The sequence below is a fragment of the Notolabrus celidotus genome, chromosome 23 (genome assembly GCF_009762535.1).
Source record: "Notolabrus celidotus isolate fNotCel1 chromosome 23, fNotCel1.pri, whole genome shotgun sequence".
NCBI lineage: Eukaryota > Metazoa > Chordata > Actinopteri > Labriformes > Labridae > Notolabrus > Notolabrus celidotus.
This window is the reverse complement of record NC_048294.1, coordinates 15,959,123-15,975,767: the sequence shown is the minus strand read 5'-3', so window position 1 is coordinate 15,975,767 and position 16,645 is coordinate 15,959,123. Positions and strand designations below refer to the sequence as shown.

At 38.6% G+C, this 16,645-nt stretch overlaps 1 protein-coding gene across 1 annotated transcript in view; it reads left to right on the top strand.

Moving 5' to 3' along the window:
* The first annotated feature begins 7,462 nt into the window (after positions 1–7,462).
* The window catches only part of dhx15 (DEAH (Asp-Glu-Ala-His) box helicase 15), a 41,783-nt gene continuing 32,600 nt past the window's right edge, over positions 7,463–16,645 (top strand). The window contains exons 1-4 of the mRNA XM_034677052.1: positions 7,463–7,615; positions 10,702–11,017; positions 13,688–13,881; positions 14,138–14,297. Coding sequence (XP_034532943.1) covers positions 7,611–7,615; positions 10,702–11,017; positions 13,688–13,881; positions 14,138–14,297 — 675 coding nt within the window. The 5' untranslated portion in view covers positions 7,463–7,610. The remainder of the gene's footprint in view (positions 7,616–10,701; positions 11,018–13,687; positions 13,882–14,137; positions 14,298–16,645) is intronic.

The window sequence follows — 16,645 nt, the reverse complement described above, 5'->3', positions numbered from 1 at the left end:
TTTAATTGGCTATATATATTTTTCTTCCCTGTTCTCACCTTTTTGAGTTTGATTTTGCCTTAATGGGGTCAGATTTAAGTTAAAGGAGATAAATGTTCTTAAAAATATATATACCCAGAAACTCCCTTTGTACATTATATAACTTTAAAATCTTAGTTTAAAGACACCAAAAGTTTTCCAGTGCTGTAAAATAGATGCAACACACCAGTTTTGTCTTGCAGCCAAAGTCCAGAGCTCACTGTGTATTGAGAATCAGTGTTGAGGCCTACTCTTCCTGCATGCAGGTGACAGCTGGCCTCTCCAGGCAAACACAGCGTCAAAGCCAGAATCCATGAACTGCTTATTCTGCAGAAGGCCACTTGCTATTTTTAATCTCTGACATAAAATAAGAGGCGAGGGGGAGAGAAAGGATTCAAGTTGGGAAGATATGTTTAGCACCCAGTGTCGGAACTGTGCCAGGCAGCTGATTTGGCACACTGTAGAGGGTCTTTTTTTTCCCCCGGTGGAGTTTAAGTTTATAAACCAGATGGAGTCTTAACTAATGAAATTTCAAGATGACACCAGCTTGGGATTCCTTATAAAGTCTTTAAACAATTAATGAAATTAGCTTATAGATGCTTTGTAAGCTTCTATAAGCGTGCAAGAAAAAAGTGTGGCGCATTCACATTTTGGGGAAACACTAAAGTAGCCTTTTAAGAATACATTTGAACCCAAATAAATTCAGCTTGATCAGAAACTAAAAAACAAAATGCCAATATCTGACTAAAATACCTTAGTTTTGGTTTTATATGTTGGCCTATCATTAATGTAACAGCTCAGACTGCCATCATTATTTTGCATACAAGATTGACAACCCCATTCCAATATATTAGGGATGTTCCAAAGTGACTCATTTCCTAGCTGATGCAACAGGAATTTTGATTCTGACCAAAGGACACATAAAGTTAAGAAAACGCTCAGAAAACAGTCTAAACTGAGAACAATCTGTAGGTGAACATCCACATGTCTGTGCTGGCTACATATTGCTCTAGTCAAGTGGTTATATGAAAGTTTAACCAGACACAGACCTACAACTTTATCTAAAGAAATCATTGACTGAGATGTCACATGTCAATTTCTTTACATCAGGGTAGCAGAGTTTTTTAACATTGTAGCAGGAGTTTTTTATGATTTAAACTGGAGTCACAAACCACAAGGGAAACAGCTTTGCAGTCAATTTCTGTTTTATTTGTCCTCTACATCGCCAATGTTGCATAATGATGATTATCATGGTTATTGAGGATGCAACAACGGACATGACAAACCATCAAAATGATTGTGGAAAATGAGGGAGGAGGCCCCTCATCCTGGACACCTATAAGGTGGGAGGTGCAACATTGGAGGTACCACATCCAAAGCAGCCACAGTGTCCTCTGGTGGTAAGGGCAACCAACCAGCAGTTTCTCACAATTTACTAGAGCTATAGCTCTGGTGAGTGGCAGGTGGCTTTGCTCAAGCCTAGACACTAACATGTGATCGCTATGTCAGGCCTACAGTTAGAAAAATGTAAATAATGTAATATAAAAAATGTGTTATCTTATCTACATAGATGCACACTGACAGTCATCAGAAAAAAACTTAAGAAAAACAAAAACAGGAAATAAGCATTTGACTGCCTGGAATTATTCTGAAATGTGCACATATTTGAAAAATAACCTGAAAAACATCACAATTAAAATAATAATAATAATGAAAAAGGATAAATAAAAAAAAGAGAAATGTGAGTACTTAGTTTGAAAGGAAACCTCTCTTTTCTTCTGCATCTCCAGCCTAACTAAGTGCACTACAAATGTAGTTGTTAGTCTATTAGGTTTAAGTGGTCAGGAATATTAATCAAAAGCATTCAATGTCTTTGTAGTTTCTTCTGATGCCTGAAGTTGCTGCTGAAGGGGAGGTGTCTAACTAAGTGATAAACAGAATGCCACAGAATAAGCCTAGTCTGACATTTGCCACAGCAAATATATTTTAAGAGGGATATGTTTGAGTGTTTAAAGTACGCAGGAAGACGAGGCATGTACAAGACTAAAGAGATATGATGTTCCACTTTGTCCACAGGGGGGTGCCTAAGTCGACACAAACCTAAAGTTTCTCACAGGAGCTTTAACGATGCATTTAAAACGTTACTTTTTTTCTGCTGGGGTTGGAGAAAAGGTCATAATACCCATCGGTACTCATCGGTAAGTGGAGTAATTTGAGACTATTGCGAAATCTCTGCGTTTTCCAATGCCTTTGTATCAAGCAATGTTATTATTGCCCTCGTTCCCATTATGACAAACCAATCAAAGGTAACTTCCAATCCTCTGTCCTGATTTGTTAAGTGGTGGCCCCTAATACGTCCTCCGATTGGTTATGAGTCCAGCACTATGATGACTGCACACGCCAATCTGTGTTTGGGGACAAAGAGGAAATCTGGTTGGGAGGGATAGTGTTGACATTCGAAGTCCCTCTCTCTGGACAGATGTTTACTCTGTGACTACCAATAGCAGCTTTAAGAACCAGAAAGAGAACTCAAACATCAGGTGCTGGAGGTTTATTTCAGGTTTACCTTGTTAGATTTCTTCATATCATCCCAAAACTACACCATGTGCCAGAGTTTACAAATTGCATTAGCATCCTTTCTTGCTAAAGAATAATCCCAGACCCCTGTTAGGATTTCATTGCCCCGTATTTGGTCTTGTCACACTGCTGAAAGAATCAGCCTGTCTGCCTCCCAACACCCCCAGAGAGCAAAGAGGATTCCTTAGAGCTGATGTAGCCAATCATCACAACTACAGATAAAATGAGGCTACGGTAGCAGCAACTAGCCCCTGCCAAAACTAATCTCAGCCCTTTATCTGTGACAGCGACGTCCCCCACTAGAGGGCAAGTAAAAAATGTGCTTCTATCAACTGCGTTCTGCTTAAATCACTCAGGTGAGTGCTTGCCTTTCTGTATTTGTGCTCAAAAGAGAGATCAAGGAAAGAATAATTTGTATGAGTGCGCATGCCCTTTGTGGCTTTGTACTGGGCTGATACTCTTTCATGTTTTAGATGTACCATATTATATATACCACTAATCTTATCATGGAGTCAACTTGCTTCGTTGTGATCCCCAGCCCACCCCTCTTATCCTACCCTGGAGCTTAGATGGTGGGAGAGACCAGCAGGGTCACAGCAATGCTCACTGGCTCTAATAAGTGTGACCAGTAAGAGTTTGACACCCCATCATCCCTGGGCCCCTCTGAAGGTTTGAAGGATGGGGGTGGACAGGGGCATGTGGAGCCAGCAGTTTCCAAGCCAACCACTCAGCAGGGTTAATTACTATACCAACCAGATGCCCCTTCCAGTGATGGTCAGTGCACTTATGATCCATGCTTCATTCACACACCTTGCTTTTTTACGCTTACCTGAGTTTTATCATGTGGTGCCTCAGAGATGCTAGCAAAGGCCCTGTGGGTTTGCTCCACAGGGGCTCATTTTGAGAAGTGTAACTTTCTGCTCTGTTGCTGACAAGACTGTTATTATCTGAGATAATAGAGGAGAGAATGAAGCTAAATAATATGTCAGTCATATTTTTCCTGCTTGTTACATGTTGAGTTAATGCATTGTGATTACAATATGCATGGCTGCATCACTGTTTATATTCCCACTTTCATGCAGATTCTTTATCTCTGCAAATTCTGCATTTTTTTTCTTATCTTTCCTGTTATGTTCGTTTCTCTGGAGCAGCAACAATGGTCCTGGGTCAGTTTGACCCGGGGCATATTCAATTATCCAAAAGTGTCAGAACCCCCAAAAAATCCCCATACACATTTTTTTAAATCTAATTTTTAACTCCATTACTAACCATTTAAATCAAAATGTAGTCCATTGGCGTTCTTTAATCCTCACAGATCATGGTTTAATGAGGATAATTCACTCGTTTTTCATTAAAATTCATGTTAAAACTTTTTTAATGTACATTGGAAAGCCCTAAATATAAATACAATAGTTTTACATGACACTGATTTTTCTTTATTTTATTTTACATTTTAAATTTTAAATTTTTTATGAAGTAATGTTGATAAATTAACATTAACTGTCAAGTATCATCTTCTGATCTCAGACTGACCTATAAGTAGTGTGCTTCTTGGTTTCAAATCAAAAGCATGTGTCACTGTAGTCTCTTAACAGGATGCTCTATTTATGTATGTTCTTTGTTTTTGCATTTCAGTGTGGCTCTATGGCTGTGTCTCCTTTGGAAATTTTTATGTCTCTCTGGGGTTTATTGTTTTGTTGAAGTTCTCTCTCTCTCTCTCTCTCTCTCTCTCTCTCTCTCTCTCTCTCTCTCTCTCTCTCTCTCTCTCTCTCTCTCTCTCTCTCTCTCTCTCTCTCTCTCTCTGTGGCTTAAGTTATCAGAGCTAGCACCACAGCCACAGGTTAACATCCACATGTCTGTTCTTGTTATGCATTGCCCCTGTCAAGGCAACCTAACACAACCTACATATAACTTTATCTTCTTTTTCTGAATCAAAGTACTGCCAAATGGCGCCACACTGCGAGATGCCATCTGTTAGCTGTGCTTGTTTACAACCAGATGGTAGAGAATTATTGCATTATGGGAGTTGTCATTAAACAGCTCTTGCTAGTGGCAGGTAGTTGCGCTACAGCTTAGACACAATATACAACCAGGCCTACAAAAGTATAAATAATCTGTGGTTGCCTATTGTTTCTTTGTAGCTGTCTTAGGTGTCTTTGTAGTTGTTTGATCTTCTTTGTGGTTGTTTTGTGTCTATCAAAGTCCCTTTGTAGTAGTCTCTTATGCACCTAGACTTATGCTCTTTGTTGTCCTTTTGTTTTCTTTTGTTTTTTTAAATGTTTTGATGGTTGTTTTGTATCTATTTGTTGTTGTTTGTATTGGTTGTTTTTATTCTCTGTGGGTTGGTGTTTCCTTGTAGTTGTTTTAAGCCTCTTCTGGAAACTTTAAGTTGTTGTTGTCATCTGATCTATTCTTTGTCCTTTTCTATAGAGTTTGGGTTTTCAGTTGCAGCCACATTTGATCTGAGTAACCCCATTATTGTCCAGGCTTTCACAGCCAGCCCTGCAGCTATGTTTGCCAGAGCTATTTCATACACAATTGGGCCATGACTTAATAGCCTGTGAAAGAGAGATGGACAGAAATGTGGAAAATCCCCAGTATTTTAAGTCATCCTTGTATATGAGAGCATTATGATGACTTTGTAGTAACGTTGACTTCTCCTTAACCATCACCATCAATCCCCCATAAGCAATGAGCCATTTGCCATTATGCAGCTTGTTAGCAATGTCCAGGCTGTGTAATTACCTGTGTCAATGGCAATGATTGTCTTCAGTGACACATTATTCATCACTTTATAATTGTAGGGGTTGAAAGAAGGAATTTCAGATCTTCTAACGGCTTAGCTGTAAAGATTTTTGTGCTCTTCACTGGAACAAGTGCTGCAGAGTGCAGTCCAAATAAAATGGAAACACAGAAAAACACCTTAACTGCTCAATATGGTAAATCCAAATACATAATCATCTAGACATGGGTTTGGATGGAGCTTAATGGCCCACACATGTATGGGGCTGATGATGATTGATAATATTTATGAAGCTCATAAGTTATTGAATCACTTAAAAACTCGATACAGAGGTGCCAAAACACATCTTATGGGAGACAGATAGAAACAGGCCTTTATACTGAGCTCACTATTTTGTTAATGCAATCAAATAACTGTATTTATTTCATCTTAATTTATTCACAAAGGTTTCCTGTTGCTAAAGAGTGTGTCCAGAGGGGTGACCAAGGGTGGCATGGGATAAATCTTTGACATCTGAATGCCACCACAAGTGCCACCCAAAAATCCTTAACTATGATTGGCTTTTTGGCTTGTTAGAGTCGGGCTTATTGGATGTTAAAATCAACTATCAGGACTGTGCAAAGATGCTTGTAGTCTTTTTGCATTGAAATGAAGCACATTTCCTTTTTTTGGCAATTGAAAAAGTAGAAAAATACTTCCAATATTGAAACATTGCCAATAAATGTATTTTTGAGAGATGGTGGGCAGGAGTTTACTTTCAATTGTGACTTAGACAAACATCTTCTTTTTTGGCTCCATGTAAGGCCATGTGGGAGTAGAAGGACAGTCACAACAATGTCGGAATACTCAACTGTGTTTGTGTTACTGACTTTACTGAGTTTATTTACTACAGACAAAGTTAACGTTTTTTGAGCGAGTGTTTGAATAAGTCTTTTTGTTTGTTTGTACTCGCCGCTCTGTTGAAGTACAGCTCTATGTGCAGACACTTGGTGTTCTTCGATGTTTCATTACAAATACCGCCAATTACGTTCTGGCATGCATACTCCAGCATTTTTCAGTTTTTCTTGTGTTTTCAGTTGTTCTTGCATTGCATCATGTGACCAAAGATTATTTTAAAAACCTAAAGGAATGGGGCACCATTGACCTAGCAGTCTAAGCGCACTCCCCATAAACAGAGGCTATAGCCCTCATCGCAGTGATCACAGGTTCAATTCCAGCCTCGACCATTTACTGCATTTCCTCCCCTACTCTCTGCTCCCCACATTTCATGTCTCTCTTTTGCTTTCCTATCCATTTAAGACAAAATTGTACAAAAAAATTATCCAAAATAAAATAAACTTGCTTGCAAACTTACTTCTCACTTCTAAACTTAACTATCAATCAGAGTCCTAAAGACAACCCCCTCTGTGAGTGAGTAACGAATATTGACTTGGCTTTCTTTGGACAAATCCGACCCAAACACAGGCACTAAAACTCAGTGTAAAATAACCAACCAGTCTTGATTGTGATAATCCATAGACTGTATAAAATATATGGATGTAGTATCCGTGACGTCACCCATCTGTTTCTGAGCGCTGTTTCGAGGCCAATCTTCGGAGGGAGCCATATTGCTGCTGTCGAGCAAGTGTGACGTAAAGAGGCGGGCTTTGAGCCTCCTAGCCATAGACTGTGATCCTAGCCAACAGCTACAGTGTTGCTGCCTGTCAATCAAGTCAACTGTGCCTCTGATTGAAAGACTGGTAATCTCAATATCTTTGAAATTGCTGCGTTAGAAAAAAATGTGTGTGTGTGCGTGTGTGTGCGTATTTGCAAGTGCATATACTTACTGCCACCCCTGCAAGAGTCACTGCCCAAGTTGGGCCACCACAGTGAAATAGTCTTGACACGCCCCTGCCTTTTTTTTTTTTTTTTTTTGAGCTGGACCACCCATCCATCTGTCCTGCTGTAAGCATGCACATTTGAACTGAAAGGGGCGTGACATCAGTTGTGCGTGTGTGTGCCACAGTCTATGATGTGTGCGGATTGAATGCGTGCGTGCGTGCGTGCGGTGTTGTTTTGCGGTACATCATCATCTCGACCCTCCTGAGAGAGGCTGCTGCACACACCCCTTGCATCCTCCCCCTCATTCATTCTGCTGGAGCAGTGATAGGTTTTCATTCAGCAGCATCATGTGGAATACTCAGTAACGTGGGAACCTTGTGTCTGCAAAGTGCTCCCTGGGTCTCACATAAAAAAAAACGCAGCTTTTAAATCATTTCTTCAAGGAATAATTATGAGGTAAGAAGAGCCATTCTTCTCACGGCTTAGGGAGACTCTACAGCAAACCTTTACCACGAGCTAGATGCCAAAGCGACCTAATTTAGATTCGGGTGCTGTGTTTTTGTTCTAATGTAAAGAGACCCTTTAATCCGCATGCTGTGGAAGCATCACCCCTGTGCAGTGGTTCTGCTTGCTGCAAGCTGATCTGTTGTTGTCCTGGTGCTAACTAGCCCTTCTCGCTAATGCTATGAACTCTTAGCATATTTAGCAAGGGGTTAGAAGTGGCATGGATGGCAAACGGATCACTGAAATGATGGTTTAACCAATAAGCGGTAATTGCTTTTAAAAGCTTGTGCAGTGCAGTAGACATCCAGCTAGCTGACTTAGCTGAGGGACAAGAGCCAGCAGACTCTGGGCTTCACGTGGCTAACAAACATGCTAACCAATTATTTTTCTGTCAGATCATAACAAAAGTCCATCATGACACAAAGTAGACTTGTTGTGCTAAAGTCTTGGCTAGTATGGTATTTGTTCCTTAAAATTTTGTATAAAGAGCTATGAAGCCAAACCATGAGGGAAACATCACTTAGCCACACTGCAGAAACTCAAAATCTTACCAAGTGACATTGTATCATTTCTAGTCAAAATGTCTTATCCCACTTGATTTAAGATACATTTACTTAAGAAGTAACATTTGAGCAAGATAGAGGGACTTGTTTTAAGACAATGCATCTTAAATATCTTGTTAACCCTCCTGTTATGTTAGTTTCTCTAGAACAGCCATAATGTTTCTGGGTCAATTTGACCTGGGGCATATTCAATTATCCAAAAGAGTCAGAACCCCAAAAAATCCCAATACACATTTTTTTCAATCTAGTTTTTAACTCCATTACTAACCATTTAAATCAAGATTTGGTCCATTTGTGTTCTTTAATTCTCACGATCATGGTTCAATGAGGGTAACTCACTCGTTTTTCATTAAAATCCATGTTAAAACTATTTCTAATGTACATTGGTAAGACCTAAATATAAATACAATAGTTTTACACGACATAGATTTGTGTATTTTAAATTTTAAATTTTGAATACTTTTATTTTTATGAAGTGAAGTTGATAAATGAACAGGGCACCTCTACTGTCACATGCTGCCCAGATTTTTATGCTGCATTTAGCGGGTTTGGAAGGCATATATTGACTAACAAAGACTTTAAAAAGGGTCGATTTGACCAGAAACAAAACAGGAGGGTTAAGTCAAACCATCTTGAAATTATCTTGTTTTGAGTTGTAATTTAGAAGAAACAGGGTTTATTTTACATTTCATACATTTTTCAAGCTGAGATCTTATTTGTGAGACGTCAAATAATCTTAATTTAAGACAAACCCTTAACTTGATTTAAGTTAATGTATTTTATTGGATAATCTATCAGAAAAAAGCTCCATTGATAAAAGAACGAAAGAAAAGTTGTTGTTTTTCAAGGGTGGGTTACAGTTTTCAGGCACTGTTTCTTCTAAGTCAGATGAAAATATACTTCCACAAACTACATGCACACAATGAAACACCTAACTCTGAGCTTATCTGGCTTATCCTAAAAACCAACATGACTGAATATTAGTATATCCAGTTAACTATGAGAAGACATTATATTTAAAAATGCTCAAATTAAACTTTGGAATCTTATTTCAAGTACAAGATGGTCTTAAACCTAGAGAAGTGCCACTATAATACAACTCAAATTAAGGTGAATATAGCTCAAATGAAGAAGTTGACATTGAATTATTATTATTAAATTAGTGCAAAAATATTTTTTTGAGTAAAAAAATGCTAATTGTTAGCATTCCTGGCTTATTCTGAGACACTATGCTTTAAAATACTGGTCAAATATTGCTTAAAATAAGTTTTCCCTGCTAATTTTAAGATCACAGTTTTCTAAATTTTATCTTATTTTAAGAAATCTTACCAAGCAAATTTTCACTTGTTCTGATGGCAGATTTTTTTTTTGCTTATTTCAAGGGAAAAGTACCTTGAAATAAGTTTTTTTTTCTTGTTTTTTGAGGGGCATTTTTTTTCAGTGCAGCTTCTCGCCTTCATGAGATTTCCCATTAGATGTCACTTTTAGGTATACTCTTTCATCAGTTCCCTATGACTGTGCTACATAGCAGAACACAGAACCTTCTTGTGGTTCTGTAGGACTTATATGTCCAGTAGAGGTTTGAGGACCATATTTAAGGTTGGAACATGCCCCTTGACAGCTGAATGTCACATATAGGATGCTCATTGCTCAGGGACATTGTACTGGATTCAACGTCACTTTAACCTTACTAGAGAGATGAGAGATATTTGATTCTACCTCAGGGATGAATAGTATGGCATGCATTAGCTGAATGAAAAGTTCAGCTATAATATTGTGAAAGCTACAGAGCAGAGCCGGGCATTATCTAACATGCACACTGCAGCTTCCCCACCTTCAAGGACATGCATGGTGGAGGAGCTGAATACTTTCAGACAAGCTGTTGGCTAATGTTCCCAAATTCAGTCACTTTTGTTGCATTCCACACATAAACTTGATGATCAAGTTAAAACTTTGTAGCTTTTCAACATGGAATATGCCAGGAATGAGTAGACTTGCATTCCCAGAATATATTCACATTAAATCACTCAAGCAGAATTTTTTTCCTCTTGATGTTTTTTAATTCTGTCTCAATGGGACACATCCACAACTTACTGCAACCATAGAACTACAATGACCACCAACTACACATCTGACCTAAGCATGTAGCTTCACTGCTGTACTTTGACATGAATTACCCTGCCCAGGATACCTTTAAGTTGTACCCAACTTTTCAACAATTAGATGTACAGTGTTTCTGATCAGAAGCCTTTTAATACATATTTCTGCAACAGAGGAGTCAAGTTGTTTGACATGGATTTTATATGATTAGTCTATATGTAACCTTTGCTTCCTAAACATGCTTAGACAGTCCTTTAAGCAATACTGAATGAAAGTGTGCGTTCACTTTGTTATATTTTCAGAGAATTTTGTTGTTCTGTGTTTTCTGAAGCAATGCCTCTTGCAATCTTGACTTGATGCATATTTCTCTTTCAGACGAGACCTCGACAGGGACAGAGACCGCAATCAACGGTTCAGGGACAGGGACTATGACAGGGACAGATACGCAAAGTCATTCGGTGCGCCAACAAACAACCCAGCTACAAGTGCTGGAGGCGTCCTTAAACAGAGCCCCATCCAGCAGCAGATCAACCCATTCACCAACCTGCCCCACACGCAGCGCTACCATGAAATCCTGAAGAAGAGGCTGCAGCTGCCCGTCTGGGAGTACAGAGACAGCTTCACTGACATCCTGGTACGGAACCAGTCTTTTGTGCTGGTGGGAGAGACGGGCTCTGGAAAGACGACACAGGTAAAAAACTGAATGTTTTTGCACTATAAGAACATGAAGATGCACTACAGCAGCAGTTTACCCACTTTACATTTTTGACAGCATAGTTTAACTGAAATATGTCAAAAAGTGTCAATGAATAGAATCAGTGATTATTAGTATTATTAAAAGAAGGTTGTGATGAAGAAAACACTCAGGTAAAAGAGTTTCTATGTGGAGCTGATTCACATTATGAACAGGTTACATTTATTTCAACATTTTTAAAGGTGCTAAATCTACTGCCTTTCAAAATTCACAAAAGAGAAGGAAATAGTAAATCGCTGGCTGAGCCTCCTAAGAGGAATATAAACTATCTTCCAACACTTGTGTTAAGAGGTGGACTCTAGACTGAACTTTCTGCATTGATAATTAGAGATAGAGCCATTCATTGAATCGATTAATGGCATTTAGGAATAATCAGCATCTGATATCTGCGTTCACGAGGCCAGTGTCAGTATTGTCTTTTCTAAATGATAACAGGTTGTTCATCTTAAATGACAGCATATCAAATCTAAAAAGTCACTGGTTTAATATGAATTCTGTGATGATGTCTAGAATAATGTAGTTTGATATTTCATCTGACATAAACATCATTAAAGTTCTGAAATCTGTAGCATAACTCAATGTACTTTCTTTTTCACAAATGAATTAATCATATTGATAGTGTTTATTAATAATGGAATTATAACTTACATTGTTTTACTTTTTTAAGCCTAATATTTACCTCATATTTTTTATATTTTAATAAAAACAGATGACTCAACTCAACTTTTTTTCTATAGCACCCTTCATACATAAAAACATGCAGCCCAGAATAAAAGAGACAGAAAACAACAGCAATGGTAAAATTATAAAAGGCATGATTATTAGTAAAATACATCAAAATGAAATAAAATCCATACAGTAAAATTAATAAAATAAGTAATAGTGGAAATAAAATTTAAAAATAAGGTTGTGTTAACAAGATCAGATGAATACCAGAAATAAGTAGATGAATAAATAATTAAAGAAGATAAATATATGTTAAAGCAATGATTCAAATAATAATGATTCAAATAATAATAAAAAAAATAATGATAATGCAGTCCAGGGCTAAAAATAAACTACTTTGGATTAAAAGCTAGATTAAAAAGGTAATTCTTAAGTTTACTTTGAAGAACACTCAGAGAGCTCGCCGTTTTAATGTCCAGAGGCAGACAGTTCCAAAGCTTAGGGGCATAAACAGAAAGCTCTCTTGCCGGCGGTTGTGTGAGACACACGAGGAACTGGACAGAAATCCCAGGGGCCATTATTTTACAGCGCAAAATATTATTCTGTCTACATTTAGAGAATAAAATGTTTATTCAAGTTCAGCTACATTTTTCTCCTTTCTTATTATTTCTATTTAATTGTTGTGTTTAATGTAATGCAAAAAAGATGCTAGAAAACAAACAAATTCTACACAGTCATGACTCTCTCAGCTGTAAAGACTTTAAAGAATGTGTCACATCAACTGTACATGTACATGCAGAATAGTTTTGTACATGTACAGGAGGCAGAGGCTATAGTTGGCGTCTTCTAAGGATAATCATTGGTGATTGTTGCTATTGGAAATATACTAGCATTCTAGTTCAAAATAACTGTATTCTTAGAATTCAAGAGAGAATGAGATCACAGAGAAAGAGAATCGAGTTCAGCAAAGTAAAATCATTTTTTAAAGTTTGGAGGTTTTATTTATATGAATGTTATTAGAGTCGTATGACAGAGTATTAGGGATGAGTCGAAGAAAAATTTTAGATATCAAGAATAAGTTGTAAAATTATGAGAATAATGTCATACATTCCAGAGAATACAGTTGTTCATTTCCGAGGCAAGTCATAATTTTAGTTTGTGGTTAGCCTAAATATCATTTTGAAGGAGAATATCAGGGGGAAATTAGGGTGAGGGTTAATAAATGAAAAAGTTTATTCTGGTGAATGTATGACTTTATTCTGTCATGACTGTCTTTTTTATAAAATTAAGACTTTATTCTTAAAATCTCTTTATTTTTCATCCTTAATGTAGCCCGATCCTCAGCCGTAGCATCTAGATTCTCTTCTTTCAATGACAATGATTCCTCTATGAAGGAAAAAACTGTTCTGTAATAAACAAGAGTACAAACATACATTCACCTAGACTAAACACAAATGCCCTTTAAATGACAGTCATATGTACACATTGTAATACTTGAATCCATCAGTATTCCTACGAACACGTCCCTGTGATTGGGGTCAGGTCCTGTATTTACCACAAACAGATTTTAATACTAACTTTCGAATGATTACCTCCTCCAAACCTGTCATCTGCATTTATTTGTTCCTCTGATTGGCTGACATTTCAAAGACTGGTAAAATTTGAATCATCTCCAAATGGCAGTCATCCAAACCTCAAGCTCAATGGCGTGGAAGTAACACTCTCTATGTTAGGGCCGCTTTGAGCAAAGTGCTGTGCTTAAATCTCTAAGCAAGAGCGTAGTGTTGGTAAAACTGTTGAAAGGTATGTGCACAGAGAAATTCTCTGAAGGAAATAGCCAACTGTAGTTATACTCTCTAAATACAAATCAAGATTTCTTGATCACGCTTTGAATTCCTCTCATGTCTTCAAGCCTAACATGACTCACCTGCTGTCCTCTAGATTCCTCAGTGGTGCGTGGACATGGTGCGATCAATGCCGGGGCCGAAGAGAGCAGTGGCCTGCACCCAGCCCAGGAGAGTGGCGGCAATGAGCGTCGCCCAGAGGGTGGCTGATGAGATGGATGTCATGCTGGGTCAAGAGGTGGGCTACTCCATCAGATTTGAGGACTGCAGCTCCGCAAAGACGGCACTCAAGTAAGACGGCATTTTAAAATTGTTCCTCTTTACTTTTGGAAAAACTAGCAACGACAGACTTGTAGCTGTGTTGGAAAAAGTCGATTATAGTTGAAGCCTGTTAGCTGAACTGGAATCTGCAGTTATACCCAATTTTGGGTGAGTTCAGTCTAGTCTAGTCTAGTCGAATGTGATGTAATTCTTTAATTGAACTCTTATTTTCTGAGCTGCAGTGTCCAGATAATGCCATATTAATTGAGAAAATCTTGTCCCACAGGTACATGACAGATGGCATGTTGCTCCGGGAGGCTATGAATGATCCTCTACTAGAACGCTATGGTGTCGTCATTCTGGACGAGGCGCATGAACGCACATTAGCTACAGATATCCTCATGGGGGTCCTCAAGGAGGTGGTCCGCCAGAGGCCTGATCTAAAGGTAAAAGCATAAATTTTTTTACAGCCTCAGTTTCAGGATTCGATATCACCATCCTGCCATTTATTAATCTAAATGCAGTTTAGACATGTGGAGCCAGTAGCTAGCGATGGAACAACTTCCAGCCAAGACTTCCTTTTCACTAGCTGCATTGTTTACGGTTATACTGGAATATATCCCACTTAACCTGATATTATTTCATCAGTGAAATTATGTTCAACATGATTTATGTTCATGTAAATGTTAAAAGGGAAGCAAAATAAGAGACATAACAGAGATATCAGTAAAATAAACACCATAATTTTCTAGTTCATAGCATCCCCCAGAAGAGTTTGTTAATCCATTTCTGGTAAGTCTCAGTTTCACTGTAAACAGTAAGCTGCACAGAGCAGGGTTCCCACGCGTCCTGGAAAACCTGGAAAACAGTTGACCAGTTTTCCAGTACTGGAAAACACCTGGAAAATGGGAGAAAAAGTAAAATGTCCTGGAAAATCACAGATAGTCCTGGAAAATTATTCCAACATAGCTGCGTGTGACCTGACCCTATTAACAAAACACATCCCCATTCATTGAAAGTTGAGTGCACGCTGTGCTGGAAAAGACAGCGACACTGCGCAACTTTTTTCACATCTTTTCTCCTTCACTTCATAATCATGCATTCACAGAAAACAGGGGTATATTGTTTATGTTTTATGGTACATTAACCTTGTAGAGTGCTCTTTTGATTCAAAGAGTCTTATATTTAAGTTATAGTGTGACCAGCGGAGTCGGGCAGAGAGCTTGAGGGTCTGTGCCTCACAACTTTCTCTGCAGGCTGAGACCTCAATTACCGTACTCTAGCTCAGTTGTGCTCAAAGTGGGGTCTTGGGACCCCTGGGGGTCCGTGAACCATAGCGTGGGGGTCCATGAAATGATTTGAATAACTTTCTAATAAATTATAAAACTGTGCTGTGTCATTACAAAACAGCATATACACCATTGTTATGATACCATTTGGTGGCTCGAAGGGATATGTGAGTCTTGTTACTGTTAATTTTCTGAAAGCGTTTAAGATCAATTACTTGAAAAGTATAAATGCTGTCATGTTGAGTCTACAAGGAATGAAATGACCCTCTGTTTTAAAGTATTATACAAGTGGTATTTACTTGATTCAAATTGAAGTGTTATCTGTTTATCACTATGGTACAGGTCTGAAGTATTTACATTGATACGTTTTACAATACAAATAGTTCCAAGGGCAACTAAGAGTGCAAATGGTAGTAAGCATGTGCTTTAGTGATAGGAAGTTCGGCTCTTTTCAGAGAGCCAGCTCTTTTGACTCGGCCCCCAAAGAAGAGCCGGCTCTTTCGACTCCCGAACGGCTCTTAATTTAGGATCTTTTGTAGCCATATATTTTCCCATAAGCCTTATAATTGACAAATTTTTTGCATTTATTCTGTTACAAAACCATTCTCACCCTGATCCTAGGGTTAGGGTTGTGATTAGGGTTAGGGTTAGGGTTGTGATTAGGGTTAGGGTTGTGATTAGGTTTGTGATAAGGGTTAGGGTTAGGGTTGTGATTAGGGTTAGGGTTAGGGTTGTGATAAGGGTTAGGGTTAGGGTTGTGATTAGGGTTGTGATTAGGGTTAGGGTTGTGATTAGGGTTAGGGTTAGGGTTGTGATTAGGGTTAGGGTTAGGGTTGTGATAAGGGTTAGGGTTAGGGCTGAGATTAGGGTTAGGGTTGTGATTAGGGTTAGGGTTGTGATTAGGGATAGGGTTAGGGTTGTAATTAGGGTTAGGCTTAGGGCTGAGATTAGGGTTAGGGTTGTGATTAGGGTTAGGGTTGTGATTAGGGATAGGGTTAGGGTTGTAATTAGGGTTAGGGTTAGAGTTGTGATTAGGGATAGGGTTAGGGTTGTAATTAGGGTTAGGGTTGTGATTAGGGATAGGGTTAGGGTTGTAATTAGGGTTAGGGTTGTAATTAGGGTTAGGGTTAGGATTAGGGTTAGGGTTAGGGTTAGAGTTGTGATTAGGGTTAGGGTTAGGGTTGTGATTAGGGTTAGGGTTAGGGTTGTGCTTAGGGTTAGTTTTGTGATTAGGGTTAGGGTTGTGATAAGGGTTGTGATTAGGGTGAGGGTTGTGATAAAGGGTTAGGGTTAGGCTTGTGATTAGGATTAGGGTTGTGATTAGGGTTAGGGTTAGGGTTGTGATTAGGGTTTTGATTAGGGTTAGGGTTGTGCTTAGGGTTGTGATTAGGGTTAGGGTTAGGGTTGTGATTAGGGTTAGGGTTAGGGTTGTGATTAGGGTTAGGGTTAGGGTTGTGATTTGGGTTAGGGTTAGGGTTGTGATAAGGGTTAGGGTTAGGGTTGTG